The sequence below is a fragment of the Cheilinus undulatus genome, linkage group 12 (genome assembly GCF_018320785.1).
Source record: "Cheilinus undulatus linkage group 12, ASM1832078v1, whole genome shotgun sequence".
Taxonomy (NCBI): domain Eukaryota; kingdom Metazoa; phylum Chordata; class Actinopteri; order Labriformes; family Labridae; genus Cheilinus; species Cheilinus undulatus.
In genome coordinates, this window is record NC_054876.1 from 39,300,881 (window position 1) to 39,324,179 (window position 23,299).

Genomic DNA, 23,299 nt, shown 5'->3' on the forward strand with positions numbered 1-23,299 from the left:
CTGGGAAGAAACAGATACATGAATTTTGCATTTAAATATCACCCTGCACTCACATTTACATTACTAAAGACATTGTTCACAGATTTCACTTTTGTCATGTTACTGTTGGCATATCAGTCCTTATATGGCTGGGCCTGATGACATCACAAGAGAGGCAGGGGCTTCCCTTTAACTCAGCTTCACAATGACTATCAAAGGTTCTAGACAGAGTCAGAAGATCCCAACTGGTCAAATTTAGATTGTGGAGACCGTTTTTGATGCAGCAGGTCCATTTTTGATGGGATATTATGATCAGAAGAATACAGTAGAGCTTCTAATGGTAAACTGTGTCACTTATATTAGCTTTTTTTTTGTTTGTTTGTTTGTTTGTTTTGTTTTTTTAGCCAGACAAATGCATTAATTGTTGCTTCTGTGGTGGTTTTATCCTAGAATGGTTTACATGGTGAGAATCCTATGAATCAAATTAAGTAAACAGTTCAAAAAAAGTTAACTTCAGTGTGTGTTAAAATCACAAAGAATTACTAGAAGTGATGAAAAAGACATCAGTTATATTTATTGGCTTAATTGTATCAAACACTGGTGTCACTGTAGGAAGGAGGAAAATCTAGATGTATTTTCTCCCGTGTTTATTTGTTCAGGTTAATTTAAAAGTCACAGATAACTGAACAAGAAAAGCAAGATAACAGTCTAAGTTCAAGTGTGTCTAACTTCTAGATCTAGTTTTCTATTAAAGGTTGTGTTATTCCTGAGCTGCTGGTGGTGCATCTTCTTCTCATGTTTATATCTAGCTTACATCATCTGCTTGTACATTAGTACATTTTGTTTATGGGGTTTAACATTGATGCAGTTTGTCCTGCCTTTGAACTTATTCCACTGAGGGTACACAGCTAAATATTTACACCCATAAATCATTATATATGAAGCTCTAAGTTCATTTAGATCTGAAGCAGCGGGAGTAAGGAGGGTAATCACAGAGCAAAGGCAGAGTGCTCGAATGCTGCTCTGAATATTCGCCTCCCTGTGGACTCCCCCGTGGCCGTGGAGAAAGACAACAAGAGCAGAGAGCTGCCTTACCTGGAAAAGAAACTCAGCACTCCCCGCTTGTTTACCTTCATGGCAGCCTCTCTTGCTATATTTAGTGACCCATGTCATGTAATTTTTGCCATCCTGTCACCACGTGGGACATGTCTGGTAGGGGGTCAAGCATGGATAGAGAAACAATGTGTCACGCTGCATTTTGTCAGAAACCCAGTCAATTCTGCGACCACCTAAAGCCAAACAATAAGCATGTAAAGATCCAGAGAGTGGATTCACCATAGATTTCAGGTTTTATTGCTTTGTTTTCCTATCAAACTGATTGAACCTGAGCGTGAAACATTTTTATATAAAACCCATTCATGCCTCCTGAGACTCTCTCATGGGAATGTATTGTTGTGAAATTGGTTTGTAATACTTGTTTTTGGCTTGTTTGGATGCCTGTGTGAAGTCATTCTTGTATCAGAATGGAGCAGGGTATCAGGATGATATCATAATAAATTCCAAGAAGATATCGCCACAGTAATTTGTGTTTCAGGATGAACTCCATTCCGTCACTGGTGGAAAACATTAGAAACATTATTTTTGTTGTTGGATCCCACTGGACTAGTAAATCCCGGACACTGCTAAAAGGATATCTCTTCTTTGTTAGTGTAGTAGAAGTTGCCTTTAGCAAAAGCTACTACGTTTTAGTTTAATCCAGTAATGCAGGCTTTTATAGAGCAGGTGTCTCATTTACAACCTTAGGAACAAGACTTAAAGAGATAAACACTAGTGAAAAATAGCGATCTAAAAGCAAACCACTTTGGGGAAAAGTGCCTGCAACCAGCACTGGACTGGAAAGAAAATCTGGCATTTTTGGCTCAAACTGCCCTCTCACAAAAGGTTGAACATGGCTACTGGTAACTGTACACCATCCATGAGTCCACTTTAATACCACATTTCCCCCTTAACTATTTCAAAGATGTCAATTAAAAACCAAAGATGTGTGTAATGGTGTAGCTTCACTCTGTGGCAAGGCTGACTATAATGAAGGTAAAGGAGAGAGCTTTCTGGGGCACAGCCAAATGGAGGGTTCATGGAGGTCAGGATAATCAAGGTCCATTGTAAAGTTAATGTGTGATATCCATATTCCAAATGTAAACTGAAGAATAATCACTATTAAAAAAACAAAGAAATTAACTATATTTATGTTGTAGTACAATAAAACCTTTCTCAAAATGTAAAACCTTTTTCTTAAAACAGTTACTTTTTTGCTAATGCTAACAATGCAGATGAACACACTTAACTATTTTGGACATAATGTTAGACTTCATAGCTAAGCTTTGGTGCAGTGTTAATTTCATCGACTAAAACTACGACTAAAAATGTTCGTTGACAGCCTTTTGCCATGAGAAAGACTAGACTAAGACTAACAAAAATAGATCTGTGATGACTAAAACTGACAAAAACTAAGTTTAGTTTTTCATCAGGATGACTAAAACTAGACGAAAATGTAATATAGTTTTCACCGGACATTCAAAATCTGTGATATTTCTCCATTGTGGGTAAATCTGTCAAAAACAATGCAGCTGTAGCTCTTCTGCCTCTCAGCAGTAGAGAGCAGGGACCCCAGGTCTGGCAGGGTGTAGAGAACACACTACCATGATTTGGTACCAGATTTAGGCAAGAAAATAAATGCTTGAACTTAAAGTAAAGACTAAAATGTGGGGACTTTTTATGGACTAAAACTAGATTAAAATGTTTTGAATTTTCATCAATTAAAACTAGACAAAAACAAAAAGGATAGAAATAACTAAAATGTGACTAAAACTAAAATGCATTTCATTTAAAGACTAAAATTAAGACTGAAATGTAAAAAATAGCTGCCAAAATTAACACTGCTTTGGTGTGCACAAATGTCAGGATGCCAGAAAACAAAGTAGAAGGAACTGAAAGAACTTTAAGGGGAAAGAGAAGTTGCAAAGACAAAAAAGGTGAAAACTGAAAAAAAAGAGTTAAAAGTGGCAGAAATGGAGGGAAAGGGTAGTGACAAGTGGTAATAGTGGTAAAAATGGGTTAAGGTGGCACAAATGTGATAAAAGCGGACAAAATTATTGTTGAAAAAGGCCAGAATGGTGCAAAATCTGTGGAAATAATGGAAAAAGCAGTTAAAACGTGGAAATGGGTTACAATGTTTCAAAAATAGGGCAAAGTTGGTGGAAAAATCGTGAAAGGAAGATTAAAAATGAAAAAAAAAAGGTTAAGAGGGCAATGATATTAATTGTAAAGAGCAATCAAAAAGTGTCAAAATGGGTTAAAGTGGCAAAGATGGGATAAAAAAGAAAAAATGGATTAAAAGGGGAAAAAATGGGGTAAATGTGGCAAAAATTGGTTAAGAAAAGCAAAAATGGGGCAAAATCAACATTTTTTAACCGGTTTATTAATTCCAAAAAAATTCATTAGAAGTAGCAAAAAAAATTGTTACGATGCAACAATGGGTCAAAAGAAGAAAAAATGAGGCAACATGGGCAGAAACTTTGATGGAAAGGGTTTAAACAGTGGCACAAGTAAGTTATTTGAACACCAGAACACAATAATACTTTGACACACTTTTCAGCTCGCCAGGATGCTAGCACCAATGCAACCAATCCAACACACTGATATCATCCATTAATCATCACTGGGGAGGGCCCATTCACTAGGCTAGTGATGATGGAGGACCCAGTATCCTTCCTTACTGGACCTAACAGAACGTAAATTTGCTGTCAGGAGGTTCTCAATCAAAACAATAACAGCAGATAATGAGTAAAGACCAGTGCTGCTCAGCTCCACCCATCTCTATTTGTTGTTCTCTGTTCATCAAAAACAACACTCCATACTGTGTGCTTACTTCACAGTGAACTAACATTTTGATGTCAATGATGCATAACGAGGGGTTAAAAAAAATTCATAAGCAGTTTTGCAAAGAAAAATGGGGTGAGATGCAACTGTTGCAGAAAAGTTGTGTTATATAAGCATCATTGTACCCACCCAATCACTCATGGTTAACTTCTCTGAATATTGGTGTTGTTCTCACAGTGGCCCACCCCATCTTCAAGCAGCAATTTCACCAGGGGGCTGGAGGGAAAAGTTTCTGAGGAAAACTTGACCATCTGCGAGCATACAGAAAGCTCAACTCTGAATTTCTGGCAACAAAATTGAGATTATGATGTGGATATCTTGAGTGACTCTTGCAGACAAGCACATGCCAAAGTAAAGAAAACAAGGCTCAGCTCCACCACAAAGCGCTGGAAAAACTGGGCCAAGGCAAAAGTTTGTGTTACTGGAAGTAACCCGGCAACAGCTGACATATGACGGAGCTCTCTGATTGGTTGGTCAGAAGATGAATCAGAAAGGCAGCAAAGGGAGACAAAAACTTAAAAACTCTTCTCTGCATTGAGTTGTTGATGAAATAAACCGATTCACATTTACATTTAACACAGCTTTCTTGTTTCCCCTTACTTTCACCAGGAGCTTGTTCTTTTCTCTCTTTTGTTTTGGAACAGATGAGCTCTAACTGTAGGACAAAACTCCAGCTGCAGCAGCAGCCTAAAACCCACAGACTTTGCCGTAATGAGCCCAAAAATACATGAATCCTCCAGACAATCCTTCCCCTAATTACCCAATCCAGCGCAGTAATAAGGAGAGCTTTAATATGTTTTCTAAGTTCAATAATTGTTCTCATTCATTTGTCTTTTTATGCGAGATTTAACCAGCAAACAAGTAACACTTAGTATTTCAAATCCAGCCTTTTTACACACACATCCTCATCTTTTCCAAGCACCAGCTTTGCTCTGCATCTCATTGTGAATTCATCTGAGCTCCTGTTCTGTTTGAACATCTGGTTTTGTTTACTCAAAATTACCTGAAACTGAGGAAATGGGGTGACAGTGTTTTCCCTCCAGGGCTGCATTGTTGATCTCTTCATCGCTCCCCTTTCTTTTTATTATTCTCTTCTTATCTCGGATTCTCTCTTTATCAGACCTCACTTTAGTCAGTGCTGGAATTATTCAAGATATTTATTCTTCTGTTGCCCCCCATCAGTTACGGTCCCATTCTGACAGCAGCTCGTTGATAACACCACATGAAGCAATGCATTATTGATCGCGGTCAATGGGTTTCAAATGAATAATGTTCTGGAAAATGCTGCAGCGGTTCCACTGTCACAGGCAGGACGGCAGAAACAACCGATCATTTTAACACAATGATTCTAAGTTCATTTTTTCATGCTCTGAATAAGTCAGTGTTAAACAAGGGGTGCAGTAAGAACTGGATTCAGAGCACGAATTTTACAAGTCAATACTGAGTCCTGAAAACACAACCTGACGATCATTGTTTGAAAGCTGCTCTTTCATCACTGCTGTTTGTAACCCTTTCAAAGAAAGATTTTCTGTGCGAATGCTCTCTGCAGTTTACAAAGTAGTTTCCCCACTTAAGGGTTATCCTTTAGAACAGTTAGGGAGCTTTTTACAGCATGACTAGACCTAAAAACATAAAAAAAAACTTCTTTTTTGTATTAAGTGAGCCAAAATGGCTCAGGCTAAATATGTTTTTGTTGGTTGTATTGTTGGAAGGAGTTATATGAATTTTTTGTTGAAGTTGATAGTGCAAGTTTAGCTCAGTTGGTGTAGCACATGCCTATTAACCAACACCGCAGTCCGCAGTTAATGGGCACTTCCATTGTGGGAGTCGTGGCTGTTTACTGCTCCCTCCCCATATTTCCTGACCCTCTTAAGCTTTCCTATCAAAATAAAGAAAAAAAAGCCAAATGAATAAGATAAATTTGTTTTTATCTTTTCATTTGGGGGTTCGCCCGGGATCCTCAGACCAAGCCAGAGCCGGGCTACATGATCAGCCTGGCCACATTCTCTCGGCTTTTCTCTAAAGCCCTCAGGGTGGTGCTATCATGCACCCACAAGGAAAACTAAAAGGTACTCAAAGTCATTTATTCCTTCAGCTAACCGGCTGCTATATGCTGAAAGCTGAAACTCACTTATGGACAATGCTCACTTTAAGTCTTAGGTGTGTAGTTTGTAGAGAAGATACCTATAAACTAAGACCACAGTCCTCGGTAAATAGGCACCTCCATTGTGGGAGTTGTCACCCCCCCCAAACACACACACTGTCCCTCCCCGTATTTCCTGTTCCTCTTAAGCTTTTCTATCAAAATGATAGAAGTCCAAAGCAAAAATTGGAAGTTGACTGAACAGGAGAGAATTTCAGATAAATCTGTATTCATTCTTTTGTCTGGGGGTTCGTCTGGGATCCTCAGACTCACCCTGTGCCAGGCTACTTGATCAGCCCTCAGTGTGGCGTTATCATGCACCACCAGTGGAAACTAATAGGTACTCAAACTCATTTATCCCTTCAGCTATAAGTTTGCTTTAAGCTAAAAGCTGAAACTGACTTATGTTCAGTGTAAGTCTCTGATGTCTTTTACTTCTTTAATACATTTTTGGCATTTTATTTATTATATTTACACCGCAACCATTTATACTGTAATCTGTTGGCATTTACATGTGAGTGTGGTTGTCGAGATTCTGCTGTGACTGTTTTGCTGTTTTTTTGTTTCCACAATTGTTCAGATTTTTTTAACAAGGTGTGGTAGAGTGTAAAACTGAAATGCTCTTTGGGGATGAGCAAAGTTGTCTGAATGTAACCTTAAGCTTTCCTATCAAAATAAAGATAAAACCCCCAAAATAACAAAGAAATGTGGAAGTTGACTGAAAAGGGGAGAAGCTGAGATACATTTGTTTTTATTCTTTCACCTGGGTGTTTGGGATCCTCGGACCAACTCTGTGCCGGGCTAATTGATCAGCCTCGCCACATTCTCTCATCTGACTTTTCTCTAATGCATTCAGGACGGCACTGTCATGCTTAAATATTGATCTTGTTGAAAACAAGGGCTGCATAGCGGTTAGCACTGTTGCCTCACAGCAAGAAGATTCTTGGTTCATTTCCTCATCAGAGCCTTTCTGTGTGGAGTTTGCATGTTCTCCCTGTGCATACTCCGGCTTCCTCCGACAACCAAAGACATGCTTGTTGTTTTGAGACTCTAAATTGGCCATAGGTGTGAGTGTTATTGTGCCTGGCTGTCTGTCTCTGTATGTCAGCCCTGTGATTGACTGGTGACCAGTCCAGGGTGTACCCTGCCTCTTGGCCAATGACGGCTGGGATAGGCTCCTGCCCCCTGCCACCCCCAACGGGATAAGGGGTAAAGAAAATGAATGGATAGTTTGTTGTAAACAAGGCTGAGAATAAAAGCAGTAATTTGAAATATATATTTTGGCCTTTTTATGTGCACTGTGGTTAAACTACTGCTGCAGCTGGATGCTACTCACCTCTGTGACCTGTTAGTTAAAAAATCAATTTATCTTGTTGGCTGGATAATTGATTTTTTAACTAACAGGTCACAAAGGGTCAAAGTAAAAAGCATCATATCAGACTCTTTTTATTCTTCTACAGGCTCACCACAGGGGTGTGTTCTTTCACCATTGCTGTATATTTTGTACACAAACATGTGCAGAGGCAAACTTGAGAACAGGTTTATTGTAAAGTTCGCTGACAACTCTGTTATTGTGAGTTTGTTGTACAATGATGAGTCCACGGTCCCTTTGTGGATGAGTTTGTTGCCTGGTGCGACGAATCTTTCTTAGAACTTAATATCTCTAAGACAAAAGAAATGATTGTAGATTTTAGAGCCCATGCCCCAAATCACCAGCCTACTATGATAAAAAACAGGCAGTTGAATGTGTGGAAAGTTACAAATATCTTGGAACAGTTATTGACTCTAAACTGACCTTTGAGAGAAACTGTGAGGCAGTCTGCAAAAAAAAAAAAAGTCTTTTTTGGCTGAGGAAACTTGCTCGTTTTAACATTGACAAAACTTTGTTGATTTTATTCTATCCAGCTTTTATCGAATGTGCCCTGTCCTTTTTTTTGTTTCATGGTTTGGTAACTTGTCTTTTAAAAACAAAAATGCTCTTAACCAGATCATAAAGTAGCCAAGCAAGCTAATAGGTGAGCAACAAGTCAACCTATCGGATCTGTATTCCTCACAGCTGCAGCGTAAAGCCAGCTCTGTTCTCCATGACTGCTCTCACCCTTTAAATTCAGAGTTCCAACTTCTTCGCTCAGGTTGTCACTTTGTTGCTCCTAAAGGGAGAAAAAAACACCACAGGAACACTTTTGTACCTGCAGCTATTGCACTTCTAAACCAAATAAGCACAAGATGATGCACTTTAACTAGAAAGGAATTTGTATTATTTTAGAGAGCCTTCAAAAGCACTTTAGCACTTTTAGATTATTATTTTAGAATGGATGTCATCTAGAGCACTTTATCATCACTTGGTTTTAATCTTCAGTGTTTGTTGTTTGAACCTTTTTTTTTTTTTTTTTGTCTTTTGGACCCTGTACTGTCTGCACAACAAATTCACCTTTTTGGGTACTAATAAAGAACCTTGGACCTTAACCTGTTAAGCCATAGTCTCTTTTATTAGGCTACTGCTTGAAATTTACAGCCCATCTTTAAATGAGAATAACTCTGTAACTAAAAGTTCTATTTGAATGATCAGGGTACAATAATGAAGAGGGAACTTGTGAAATTTGTTCAGAAGTGTAAATATGTAGATGTTACTGGATCAGAGAGAATCAAGCTGGCAAATAAAAAATTTCATTTTTGCCTTTTTTTTTTCTTTTGCAATTTTAGTTTATATATCTTATAGAAATAATGCAGTTTAAGTCCAAAAATCTCCAGTAGGCCAAAGCACCACATTTTGACATTACCTCTTTCAACTTTGATGCCACTAGAGGGTTATTAGGACAAAATAAGAGAGATTTTAGTAAAAAATATCCAGGCAAAATCCCCTCATGTGCCATTTGGGCACAATTTGGCCCAATTTGCTCATGTAGTTCCCTTTCAAAGGAAGTCTTACAAAGGAACTAAAGTTTGACGCCAAGAGGAGCAGATTTATTTTCAATGGCACAAAAAACAACACAAAATAAAGCACAGAAAACGAAAATAAACTGTTGAAACAAATGTAAACTGCACAAACATGACTAGAATTTTCAGTAGAGGCTGGGCTTTCAAATGAGGCCATATTTGTGTGTTCAGTAGCGGGCCCCATCCTGTAGGGGGCGGAAGTGTCTGGCTACGTAGCACTACGGCCACTTTGATATGTGGTCATTGATTTGAGTCCTTTTTGGGTTGGATGTTGTGTAGGTAAAAGTGGTTGATTTGGTGTTGTAGATGACAGAGTGCACAGAGAGCAAGTTTGTTTGGATCAAGGCAAGCGGGACCAAATTTGGTCCCACTAGGGCTTAAGAGGTTAACCAGCCCTGCTCTTACAGTGATGAAAAATAACAACACCAGGTTCTTCAATGTTTCATTCCATTTCTAAAACTCACAAACAACTCAGTAGACAAATCAAATATTCCCCTTATGAAATCAAATGTTTCTCTTCATTGTTGTTGCCTTTTCTTAGATACATTAAGTGATGTGATGCAAATGGCTCTCAGTTGGGAAACAGTCAGAAAGTCCTGCTTTTGAGGACCTCTGAGTCTTGTTTTTGTCCAGGGCTGGACTTCCTGTCTTTATGCTAAACTATGCCAACTATGGTTCTAATATGTTGAAATCCTTCTTTAACTTCTTACTTTATTTCTGTCAAACATCGCTGAACAGTCCTTTAATTGCTTGTAAAACTCAGTGTTACGGACTAAAGAGCTCTAGACTTTATAGCATAGATGTACGGAGGGTCTGCTCCTTCTGTTCACCATCTCTTTCTTCTGCTGCCCTGAAGTGCTTTGATCCTGTGGTCTCTCCCTGTTAATCAGCTCAAACAGACCTCTGATCAAAGAATGAAATACCCTCCAGTCTTAAAAAAGCCCAAAGCTACAACTTTAAACATATACTTTGTGCTGTACAGACAGCACATCATTAACTTAAAGGGAAAGAGGCTGGACTTTCTGCAGCCATGTTTGCCTTCCTCCTCTCCTCCTCTGATATGAAAATCTTCAGCCAAGTTCTCGCTCTCCATTTCTTCATTTCAAATGTCTTAATGATGAAACTTGTTTATCCAACTTTTTGATTGCCAACAAGGCTGAAAAATGTCCTGAATATTAACACGGCCGATTTTCATCATTCATTTTAATAATAGAAGACTAAGAACAAAGAACAGGAGAGTCTGCAAAACATTTCCCTCTATACCCCACATATTATATGGCTTTTTAAGGAAGTGACATTAATTAGCTACCACATCCATAATTTAGTATTTGGATGAAAAGGTCATCCTATAATCCTAGTTAGATTTCCTCAGGGAACAGTGATAAGTGTTATACCGCAGCTAGTAGAGCATGGATGAGAAAAACACCCCCTTGATTTAAGTTTCAAGATTTAACAATCATTTATTGTCATTCATACAGCCATATCATGATCTAAGTCTATAAAGTGGATTTTAATGAGCATTGTGGTAAACATTAGTTTCTGTTAAGGATGCAACTCACTATTACTTTGTTAGATGACTGGGCATCTGTTGAAATGATCAGTTGACTATATTAAAAATGGATAAATAAAACTATAAAGGTATAATTAATTAAGATTTAAAAATGTATAAGCTCTTATTGGGTATTTTTCTTGTATATACACAGTCATTATGCTTTGATATTATGGTTGCAAAATATGCAAAGGGTGCAAGAAAGCTAATTAGACATGATCAGAAATACAGAATATGCAAGGACTTGGGCAGATTTACTTGACGTATGTAAGCTAATTAAAGACAGTATTATTGCTTATGTGCATATGAGTTGAGGCATTTTACCACAGAGAGCTTTCTTACAGTATTGTGAAAAGATTAATTACTTACAACATTTGAGTATGGTCAACAGATTAAGGTGAGGCATTCAACCGTAGTGATTAACATTACAGTAAATAGATGGATAAGTGTAATTTGCATATGAGGTGAGGCTTTCACCACAGTGAGCTTTCCTACAGTGTTAGATACAGTAGAGCAGAAAGAGACATCGCAGGATATTTTAAATTAAGCAGAGCTAAGGCAGCACCCTATACTGTTAACTGGTCATCAGACTGACTCTGTGACTGTTGATTTGTAATTGTCAGAATAACTCAGTGACTGTTGAGTATTTTTCAGAGTGACTCTGTGACTGTTGAGTGGTCATCAGAGTGACTCTGGTACTGTTGAGTGGCCATCAGAGAAACTCTGTGACTATTGAGTGGTCATCAGAGTGACTGTGACTGCTGAGTAGTCATCAGAGTGACTCTGGTACTGTTGAGTGGTCATTGCAATAACTGTGATTTTTGAGTGGTCACCAGAATTATGAATAAATAATATTAGAATTATACACATATAAAAGATGTATGTGAAGAAATCAAGAAACCAACAGGCTTTTACAAGGGACCTCATCTTTCTTTGAGACAGAAATGGAAGAGATATACAAGATGTTATTATGGACACAAGAATGAATGTATACTCCCACAAATGTTTTTTAATGTATACATGCACGTGTCCTGAATAAAGTGATGATGAACAAATCTAACCAAGTGAATAAATAACAGTAATACAGAAAACATACAAAGTTTAATGGTAAGATTGTTGATATGGTGCTAAAATGTCAGTGATTCATAAAGATTGTAAATATCATATGGCTCAGCACTGATCCTTGTGGATCTACTATTATCAACGATTAAAATTTAGATTGAATGTTTGTAGCTTTTATACAAAGGTAGTTTTGAAACCAGTTACAAGTGTTGGAATTCTAGCCAATATTACCAAGTATCTGAATGAGAAGAGTGTGATCAGCTATTGCAAATGCTTTTGATAAATCAATGACAACAGCTGCACAATGACTCTTCTTATCCATGTGCATGGGTCTAAAACCATACTGATCAGTAATTACTAGGACCACTAGTTTTTCCACCTTTATATAAAGTTTTCAAACAGAGGGGGGTTTACCAGAAGAAATCAAAGAGTAAAGTAAAATAATGGTCTACTTTCTCATAGAACTTCTCTAACAGTTTTGCTGTTCTTGCAAACAGATAAGTTGCCCCCTGCTGGTTATTAAAGTGAATACAGGCTGTAGTGCAATTCTTTGGCTTCAACTCTCAGACCTGGAGGCTTCTGCTGCCCTCATAATCAGTGTAGTCTGTGGGGATGATGTGTTTGTTAAAAGCAGCAAATATCTAATGGAGAGATTGAGAAAGATTGTGATAGTGAGCTTTTCTACTACCAGCTCATGTTATATGCCCTAAAAATGAACTTTTTTGAGCCACAGTTCAAAGACCAAAATGTGAAAATAACTGCAGCTCCATGACTGAGAAGTTTCTGCTTTCACCTAAACTCTTGTCTCTGAAAACAACAGCACGCCCTCCAGCCCAAATCAGTCCATCGTGAACATCATTTTTCCTTCCATGCAGCGGGGCGGCAGTCGACACTGTATTGAGCGGCTGTACATGTGCTCACTCCAGCGGGCCGTATTGATGACAGCTTTAGTGTGTCACAGACAGATGGGGGTGTTTGTTTTCAGTGAGTGATGTTGAGACAAATAGGCTGAGATCTCATCACGGTGTTCCGGAGAGGAACCTTTTGTGGGTGGGGGCTCGTACGGTCAAGCTTGATCCAGCTTTCATTAAAAGGCTTTCAGGCTGAATGGTGGGACCGGCCGCTGCTGTCATGAAGGAAAGACAGCGAGTGTTTCACTGTCAGCTGAAGGTGCAGTTTGGGTGGGATGATTCTTGTCACGGATGGAGAGAGATTTAATTTGCCCCTTCGCCACCAGTGAGACAGTTTCGTGTTAGGCTTGTTGAACCTGAGGATTACAAGCCCAATGAGTTTGATTTTCATAACAGGAGGGCTGTTATCACTTCTACATCGCTGACATTTTTGTGAAAATACAACTGGGATCCCACGCTGCAGAGAGAACCAAAGGAGAGCATGCCAAAATATTTCAGGTGCAGCCTCCACCAGGTTACCAAAAGATATCGATCAGTCAGAGGCCATCTCAATTACAGTCATTTGGAAGTGAGAGGCTGGGCCACATTTGCAATCTCCTTGCACCTTCTCCTCACTCAGACCTTGTGATGGAAGAGAAGTTAGATTAGTGAGCAGTGATTGTTTATTGACAAGACCTTTATGAGTTTTATTCACACAATTATTGGTTAATTCATGCACATGATGACTGCATCCAAGTTAGAAAGCTGTCACTTTATCATCAGTTTAAGCTTAGATCTTAATTATAGACACCAACATTGACTAAAAAGTGCCAAAGTGTCATTTCCTCATCGTCCTTTCAAAGACTTCAGGCTTCCTTAATGTATGTGTGTATTTAAATTAGACATCTGAGATGCTTCTGAAACCAATAAATTATCTGATGATGCTTTTTAGAATAAAAATATGCCATTAAAATGAGAATACAGGATTTTCATTGTGACAAAATTTGCGAAAGTGCCAGTCATCAGACACTTAATGAACTAGAGCAGGGAGAGCAGGGAGTAAAGGCTGCTGCTTTGAGAGAGACAAAGCCTCGGTCTGCCTTTTTTAATTATCCAAGTCTTAGGACAAGCAACCTTTCAAGAAACACTTTCAGTAACCTCACAAGCCAGATAGACTATTTCGTATATCCATTCCTTAAAAAAAAAAAAAATCTCTGAGGGGGGTTAAATAACCATTCTGTCTGTTGCAATTATTATGGGCCAATCAGACACTGTAATGTGACGGGTATTTGCAGCTCTGGTAAAAGTACTCAATATGAGCTTGACAGGCAGGCACATATGTTGTTTACTGACAGCCGAGCCAGTTAGTCAGACAAAATATCTTTTCTGCCAGCACATGTTTCAACACGTGTTGAAACATGTGTTGCTCAGCAAACATGGTCAAGCTCAATGACACCTCTGCTGTCAGGCCCTTTTCACCTGTGGTAATATGCCTGGAGACTGCCATTGGTTTTTGGGCCCTTGGGACATTCACTACACAGCCAGGGGCTCATGGCAACCACTAAGACCTGCAGACTTTATTTTTTTCAACTGAAAAGCTTACTTTCTCATGTCCCAATGCAAGGACATCCAGACTGGGTTTTTGTTTGTTTGTAGACTGTTCATCTGAGACACTGTACATCTCAGAAAGACAGTGCCATAATTTGCTGGTACAATGTATTCCAAGATTTTAGATCTTTTATTTAAAATTCTGCTTTGTTCATAAACAAATCCTGGAAGTTACATTCATGAAATAACCACATTGCAAACATTACAGACTAAGAAACATTTCATCTACAAAACAGAAAAAAACATCAGAGGTTTAATTATGTATAGACCATTTTACAAGTTGTTATACAGACAGTGGCTTGCTTTATCTTTATTAGCTTTAGCTAAAGCTAACATAGCTATGCTGGCTATGTAATTCATGTCACTACATAAGCTATAAATGTAGCGAAGTTAGCTTTAGCAACACGAGCTTTAGCAAATGTAGTTAAAGCTAACATAACTACCCAGATAACATGCCTATGTAAGTTACATAGCTACATTAGCTACATTGCTATGTTAGCCACAAAGCTCCCTTATCTATGGCTTAGTTTGTCTTAACACTGAGGGTGTTAGCAGACATACTAAAGCTAACCTAGCTCCACAGATAAAATAGATACATAGCATAGGTAGCTAACTAACCCACATAGTTCTGTTAGCTACGTAGCTGCATTTGCTAAATAGTTATGTTATCTAAGCAGCTTAGCTAACTGAGCACATTTGCTATGTTTTCTGCGTTAGCGAATGTTCATTGAGCATGGAGGTTTTTCACTTTAACTTTTGGTATTCTAAACCTTCCCTTAAACTGTATTCTAATCCTAAATGGAGATTAATCTAATTTTATTTCAAAATTTTTAGCTTGTCTTTCTGTTCTGAGATGGATGGATTTCAGATGAGGGGTCTGTAAGAGTGGCCATCAAAGATGAACGGTCTGCAGGCAGACTTTCTTGGTCAGTTCCTTCCTCCACACAATGGTGCCATCAGATGGCTTACTCACCACATCTACGCCTGACTTCAGCCTCAATTTTTGGCCCAAACAGGTCTAATATTTTTTTTGCACAGTCCTGTATATGTGATTTTATCAGAGGCTTTAAGGTTTAGGAAAATGTGACACTAGTCACTGGTATTTGGGATGATATTTGACCTGTACCTTTATTATATGATATAAAATATTCACACTGCATTCATCCATAAAGAAAGCTCCTCAGATAGTTGTTGAAAAACATCTAGTGTGAACACACAAAGACAGACTGGGACTGTCTCTTGTAAAAGGTATGAAACGATTTAAAAATGATGATCTGAATCATGTTGATACCATTACAGAAAAGTCTAGTTTTTAAGAATATGGATAAGTTTTTTCCCAGGCCTGTAAAATCAGATGGAGAGATGCATTATCTTGGTTCATTGATGCAATAGTGAGTTAGATCAAGAACTCCAGACACAGAGGAAATCCTTTTAGTTTTATGTAAGGAAAATTGATTTTAATGGTTTCTTGACCAGCCAAAGAAAACACTCATATTTTAAAGGGATTATGTTACTAAAGGATTAAATTACAGCATGAGGCAATGACTTATGTTGTAACGTACTTTAGCTTAGTTTGAGCTTCTTCACCTTGACTTAATTTAATCAAACGCTGTGTGAACTGAAACGTCTTATAAAAATAAAGCTGTACAACAAAATCACATTCACACAAACCACTAAAAACAAAGGCAGACTTTTTTTAAAGGTTTAGTGTTGATAGTAAAACTTGAGCATCAGTATGCTCAAGCATTGATTTATGGGTTACAGTGTAAACGGCACATGTTGGCCTTTAGGGTCATATAGCCATGTTGACTCGTCAGTTCAGAAATGAGGGAACTGTACCATTTAGACTGAATAGACTGCCGTTGTCTGAATGGAGCACTGAGATCATCAATGAACATGACTGGCAGTTTCTGTGAGCTCTGCTGAATGCACAACATTGATTGCACTCCACAGGAAGCCAAGAGCAGGGTATTGGCTTTTATTCTAAAATCCTCTGTGGATACTTCATCTGGTATTGACTAGTGAGAATACCAGGGTCAGTCTTTAGTAATTTATCAGCACATCTTCAGCTCTATATGTAGTTTTAGTACAGAACAATGAAGATGTAAGTGTATTTTATGAAGGCCATGACCTGAGTATGCACATTCATGTGCTGTCTCTGAATTTTTATGTGCTTTCAGTGATAATAGCAGGGACTGGGGGGCATTATGGCCCTTTCTCCATCCCTCCTTTCCTCGGTCAGTCCATCCTTGTACAAACTTCCACTCTGACCCGAGGTCAAATTTATTGAATTTCAGAGATTGCAGGTCAGCAGTCAAGGTCACTGAGAGTCATCATCCCTTTCTTGTGAACACAAATCTTAAGAGTGCTGTGAGGGATCTACTTCAAACTTTACATAGATGTTCACTTTCACCCAGTGTACTGAGTGTATGTTGGAGGTCAAAGGTCAAAAACCACTCCAAGCAGCCCTTTCTTGTGACCCACCATTGTACTTTCACTGTAGAGCACCCCTTTAACCCGTGGACACGCATTACTGCTAGTCTGTGGTTCTAGTTGCTTTTTGTTTCGAAACAAATCCTTTTTTATGTTCGTAGCTGCTTATTCCTTACCACCACAATACATGTTTCCACTCTTCACTGTATTAAGACATAACTATATGGACAAATATATTTGGCCACACCTTATAATTATTAAATTCAAGTGTGTCAATCAGACACCTAACCACGCAGTCTCCATTTGCAAACATTTGTGATACTGAATGGGTCGTTCTGAAGAGCTCAGTGACTTCAAGTGTGGTGCTGTGATGGACGCCACCATTGCAATAAGACGGTTCATGAAATTTCATCCCTGCTAGATATTACAGTGATATTATTAGAAAGTTGAAGCATTTAAGAACAACAGCCAAATGATTCCGGAAGCCTCACATCACCAGCTCCAATGCCAAGCATTGGATGGAGTGGTGTAAAGAACCCCAACACTGGACTGTGAGGCCCTTGTTCTGTGGAGGAATAATGGGGCTGATTTTTAGGGTTTGGGCCAATTTTAATGCGTCAGCATTCTATGATAAATTGGACAATGCTATGCTTTGAACTTAGAGGCAGTAGTTTGTGGAAGGCCCTTTTCTGACATGTCTGTGCCCCAGTGCACAAAGCAAGGACTATAAAATCATGGTTAAATGAATTCCGTGTGGAAGAACTTGAGCCCTCACTTCAGTCCTAACCATCACCTTTGAGATGAAATAGAACAGAGATTGTGAGCCAAGACTTCTGGTCTACCATCAGTGTCTGACCTCATAAATTCTCTATGTAATAAATGAGCACTAATTCCCGCAGAAATACTCTAAAATCTTGTGGAAAGCTTTTAAAGAAGAGTAGATGCTATTATAGCTGCAAAAGGGGGCACTCTATGTAAACATATAATATTTAAATGATATCTCATTACAACAGTCTCTGTTGGTGGTGGTAAGGCAATCTAAGGCAATCTTTGAAAATCCAAAATGTAATTGATTTATAGAAATGCACATATTCATGTGTGGGGTACCAGTCTGTGAGAAATTTGAATTTTCTTTACTAGCCAGTAATAGCCCTTTCCAATGATATCTTAAGATGCACATCCCTTTTTGAATCATAATCTTTTCACGTTCATGCATGCCTTGCCTCTTCTTTGTTTCTGATTTTTATGTCTCCCTCCTCATTAGAATAATATGTTGTAATTTTCAAAATCTGTGTTCCTCGCAATTCATTTTTCACAGCACGTCTGCCCTGATTGATGTGGTGTTGTTAATGATGTGCCAAAACAATCAAAAGAGCATGATTCTTTATGCCAACAGCACCCTTGTTAAGTTTTTAAAACAGCAACAGGAGGAATAAACTGGATAGAATAATTAAAAGCTAGTTACATTTGCAGCATGTGTTTGTATGATGTGTTAGAAGCTATTGAGCACTCTTTCCTATGTTGTGAAATGAACCAAGCATAGACTGTCACTTTTGGCACCAGCATGCCATTTACTCTGATAACAATATGATGGTTGGTCTCTCACAGCCATGACAATGCTAAAACACAGACACACACTATTAGGCTTACTACTGATTACCAAGCTGCACTGAGGAGAGCAATAAGCTACAGTTTCAACTAGTAAAGCATAACAACTAATCAGTGTTGTCACAGAGATGGTTGAAACTTATTCTAGAGATTCTCATAATCGTTTGACATGGATTAATGGACTTTTACCAACAAAAGGACGCCTGTTTTTCAGTATTTTTGCAGAAATTCCAGCTTGACTTATGGAGACAGCACAGTGCAGACTGACAACAGAACAAAGGCTGACCCACACGAGTCTGCAGAGGTGCCAGCAGAGAGCACTCATGTCATGCAAAGTACCAATGTCAGTTTATTTTCTGGCAGATCCATTTCCTGGTTGAAACCAGACTCAAAAATCGTGAGAACCTTTTGTTATTGGATAAAACGGAAAACTAGCCTCTTTCTCGTGTTTTGTTTTGTTTTTGGTTTTTTTCAGTGAAAAAAAATTGAAAAACAAATGAGAAAATAAAAAGGGCGTCAATATTTGCGGGGGGGGGGGTTCAACTCCATTATTTTGTTTTCTTGTTTTGATGAAGGTGAACATTTCAAAGGTAAACATTTCAAAATAAAAGGTAAACATTTCAAAATAAAAGCCCGCATGTCAAAATGCCCGCATGTCAAATACATACCTATAAACTTATTTTTTGCTCTGATTATTTGTTTATTCATTGATTGATTTTGAGACTGAAATGGAAAAAATGAGAAAAATGCTTTTTTTTCCCCCTTTTTCTTCTTTTTTTTTTTTTTTTAAATCTTCTGTTGAAAACAAATAAATGTAATAATGAGAGTTTGTCCTGTTTTTTGAGTCTGGTTTCAAACAGGAAATGGATTTGCCAGAAAATACACTGACTTACCAGTCCTCATAATAAGGCTGTTAATCAGAATTTAAACAATCAAAATTGTAAATAAAGGGAAATGATTGCTAATACACTCATTAACACATCTATATGGTTGTTTTTCATGAATCACTCATTGAGTTTAATGTGTTATTTTATTGTCTTCACTCTTAATGAATTCATAATTATTTTTTCTAACCCAAGGGTGACTTAAGGAAAACTTTTAAAATAACAGCATGGCGGAGTGTTGACAGCTCACTTAATGGCATCCTTAATCATTACAAACTCTCCTGTCAGCAACTTAATGAACAAAAATGAATGCATTGCCAGATTTCTTTGTTTTCTGTGTTTCTCAAGGACTACAGCTGATATTTCGCCTTTAACTCTAACTCTTTTGTGTGTGTGTGTGTTATTGCAGGGAGGTTTTAGGCAATGTGGAGGTGATGCAGCTGGACTTTGAGATGGAGAACTTCACCAGTCTCTCGGTAACCAGGCGAATCAACTGGAACATCGACTACAAGGGGCAGAATCCCCCTCCTGATTCAGAGAAGGTTGTGACTGAGCTGACGGTGGTGCAGAGAGACATTCAGGCCATCATCCCTCTGGCTATGGTGAGTGGAAAGATATGTTTTTGAAACAATGTATGTCAGGTATATAGGGAACCTTTTTAGTGATCTGGCAACCCAATCACACATGGCTATTCACTGGAATGGTATGAGCATGTGCAAGACTCACTTCCCTTTGAGCCTTAAGTTTTGACTGTAAAACAGATGATCAAAGAGCTTCCCAGTAGAGCAGTGATGTACAGCATATTACTTAAGAGGCCTTGCAGTTGAGATACTTCACTACAACTCTTTGCAGGAGCCAAAAAGTTTGAAATTAGTTTTATACTCAAAGTTTGAGATTCATACATGATTCTATCTCAGTTGTGTTTCCATGATGACAAAGGCAGTACATGTTTTTTTACCTGTAAATTAGTGTTTTCCTACATATTTCATCTGCACAGAGCGCCCTTCTCCTGCACTGTAAGCTTCAACCAAAATGATACAAAGGCTGGATTTAGTTAGGCAGCTGGCATTCCTAAAGCAAACATTAAACACAAGTTAATGGTCCTTTTGAAAATGCATGGATCAGCTCAGGACTTCAGAAAGCCCCTAAACCTATTTGGGCTTTTACACATTGTGAAAGAAAAGTTGAAGCAAAAGTGTTGTTGTGCTTCAAACCCATAATCAGAGATCATTATGAGCTTTCCAGGCTATTAAATCCAAGTAATGATATAAACACGAGGTAAAGTTGCAGGAGTTCTTTTAAAAGAAACTTATAATGCCCCTTTTGTAACTAAAAGTCTAGCTTTGATAGCCAGTTATTTATGAAAGACCTCACTGGTGTTGGTTTGTATCATTTACCAGGGGTGTCACCAGGATTTTTGAACCCCTTAGAGCGGATGGCATAGTGGGCCTCTCCATCTAAACTGAAAAGCTGCAGATGTATTTATGCAATTTAAACAGTGTGCAATTGTTTGCCATCGATATTTGGTATTTTAAAACAAGAAATTACACAATATCAATTAATCAGTGCTTCTTTTTTGGTTGCGCTGGTGTCTAAACATGTATGTGTATCAATGTATTTTGCCAAAATTATACCCAAGATTAAAATTCCTGTACTGGACTATTATAAATACATGACTTTAATCACCCTGTTAAAACTTTAGACAATGACAGTATATTTTGTAATAAAGGAAACTTTATGGTACTTATATAATTTTTGAAGGGCTAATATGCAGATTTTTTCACACTGAAAAGTCTAGGTTAACCAAAAAAATGACTAAACCTGAGGAACCCCTTTTTTTCTATTGGTGTTCAGGACATCATTTTCTAATACTTATGCTGTGATTCAGTTTTTTTAAGCAGTTTACAAGGTACTTTCAGAATACTTGAAATACTTCTATTAACATTGCAACTGTGGCAATGAGCGCATAATTTACAGTGCTTCCCAAACTGTGGGGCAAGGCCCCAGTGGTATTGCAGGTTGGCCACTAGAAGTCATTACCAATAACATATAATAATAATAACATTAAAAACTATAGAATTCTTTTTCAAAAAATAAATCAGATAACTTCATTACGTGTTTTTCTTAGTCTCCAAAGTAACAAAACACAGACAAGTTTAAACTAATTGCTCTTTTTTGAATTTTTGAAATCAAAAATAGCTGCCAAAATTAACACTGGTCTGAAACATGGAACTGATGTCAGGGTGTAACTGGTGTTGGATTGGTTGGTGACACTTCGTTCAACATCATACAGTGTTGCTTGCTTTCTAATTCTAAGAATTTGTCATTGCCTTTGGAGACTTTAACGCTAAAAGCTGAACTGATCTGGATCACTAAAAGAGTGGATGTTCCCATCACTAGTTAGCCCCCCCCCCCGACACACACACACACACACACTACTTCCACCATATCGTTTACAGACAGACTGGTGGGCTGTCATCACCAACAAATCGAATCACCACTTTCATTCTCTGCAGTGACTCACTGATTGTTCAGAAAGTAGACCCTTCCCTGAACACTTTAGTGTCTATTACTCTTTTAATCGGCGCACCTCTCACAGCCTCGTGAAAGGTGGTAATTAGTGCTGCTAGTAAACCGATTATGGAAACAAAGGGAAATTAATCAAGCGAGAGGTACACAGTTCCTAGCTCCATCCTGCAGGCTTACTTCTCTGGTTATCCTGCTTTGCTTTTTTGAATAAAACCCAGTAGAAAACAGATGAACTTGTATGAAATGTGTTACTGATTCTGCCATACTTTTTTCAAAGAAAGAAAATGTGAATGCAGGTTAGAAGTTGATCTATATGCTTAATGTTGGGGGTTTCTCATGTGCAAGACTATACCTATGGCTAGTATAACTACTAATAGTGCAACCTGTGCCCATGTGCTCATTTGGGCCTTTTGCAACTCTCAGTGGATGTAATATTTTGGTCTTGCACCCATGAGGCCCCCTTACAGCCTCTTCTCCCACCACAGTTTGTTATCTTAGGTTTATATCAGGTATATTTGGCATAGCATTAATCATCCAATCAGAGTGTGAGCTCTCTTACATTTGAAAGCCAGGTGTGCCTACAGGCAGGTGTGTTTCACAGTGGGTTCAGTATGTATTTAATGAGAATTTCATTGATTCCCAGTTTATTTACTTAATTTGGAATATTATCGTGTTTTCAGGGTTAACAAGGCTGAAGTAGCTGCTGCAAAGTATTTTTGTTTTCATTAGAACAGTATTTTGGGAAATCCCATGACCTCTATTACAGAGGTGTCCAAACTTTTTTCACTAAAGGCCACATTCAGAAAAATAAAAGGCTCACTGGGCCACTTTTATAAACCTCATTTTTTAGTGTTTTAAAGGTAGTAAAACCAATCTGATGATAGTTGAAGATGTGCTTAATAATTGAATATGCTTGCGCATCAGTGGCTGACAGTTGTCAAGGACTTGCTGATTTTATCCCTGGGTACCTCTGGATCCACCTCTGGTCAGGATGAGAGTAACACTCCTTTGCAGTAGAGTGGGGAGACACTGATGGCTCATCTCCACATTCAGACTCAAAACAAGAGCAAAAGTTGCCAAACTATATAGGGCTGCTAGTATTTGAAGATGATTCCAATGGAATGCTCTGTAAATTGGACCCTGAGGTGGAACAGGTAGCGAAGCAAAAAGCGCTGCTATTGGCTGCTGTGATCTTTTGACTTCATTCATCAGGGCGTTACAAATCTAGGTATCTTTATTGCATGTTTCAATGCGTTAACAATTTATGCTTTATTCTTAACTAGTCCTGAAAAAACTTTGTCAGCAGTTTGTTTACAGAATGAAAACTGCAGCACTGTTTAGTGCTGAAGCTAAGAAGTACAGTAAAGTAAAGCTCCATGTTCTAATGCAAGCCATATTTTCTTTCATGTTTGGAATTTGCTGCAGGAATTAAAAATGTACCACAGGCCACATTTGGCCCCTGGGCCAAAGTTTGGACATCCCTGCTCTATAGCATTAGTCATTCCATTGCCATAGTGTTGCTGTAATTTTACCAATAAAAGCAAAAGTGCTTAACTTGCAGAGCAGTCACAAATGCAAACTAACCAAGTGGAAAATAAGATTAAAAGTTGGTGCTGTGAGACGGAACCAGACAGGTTTGTTGAGCTCTTGCATCAGCATCCCATTATTTATGGTGTGTTATCGGGGATCTTAACAAGTTGCAGAAAAAAAGAAACATGTAGCTGAAAAATAGCAGGAA

General features: G+C 38.3%; 1 protein-coding gene across 2 annotated transcripts in view; it reads left to right on the forward strand.

The window, feature by feature from the left end:
* Nucleotides 1-23,299, forward strand: part of tmem132e (transmembrane protein 132E) — an 803,754-nt gene that overhangs the window by 676,951 nt on the left and 103,504 nt on the right. For both annotated transcript variants that reach the window (XM_041801770.1, XM_041801769.1), the window contains exon 4: nucleotides 19,442-19,634. In XM_041801770.1, coding sequence (XP_041657704.1) covers nucleotides 19,442-19,634 — 193 coding nt within the window. The remainder of the gene's footprint in view (nucleotides 1-19,441; nucleotides 19,635-23,299) is intronic.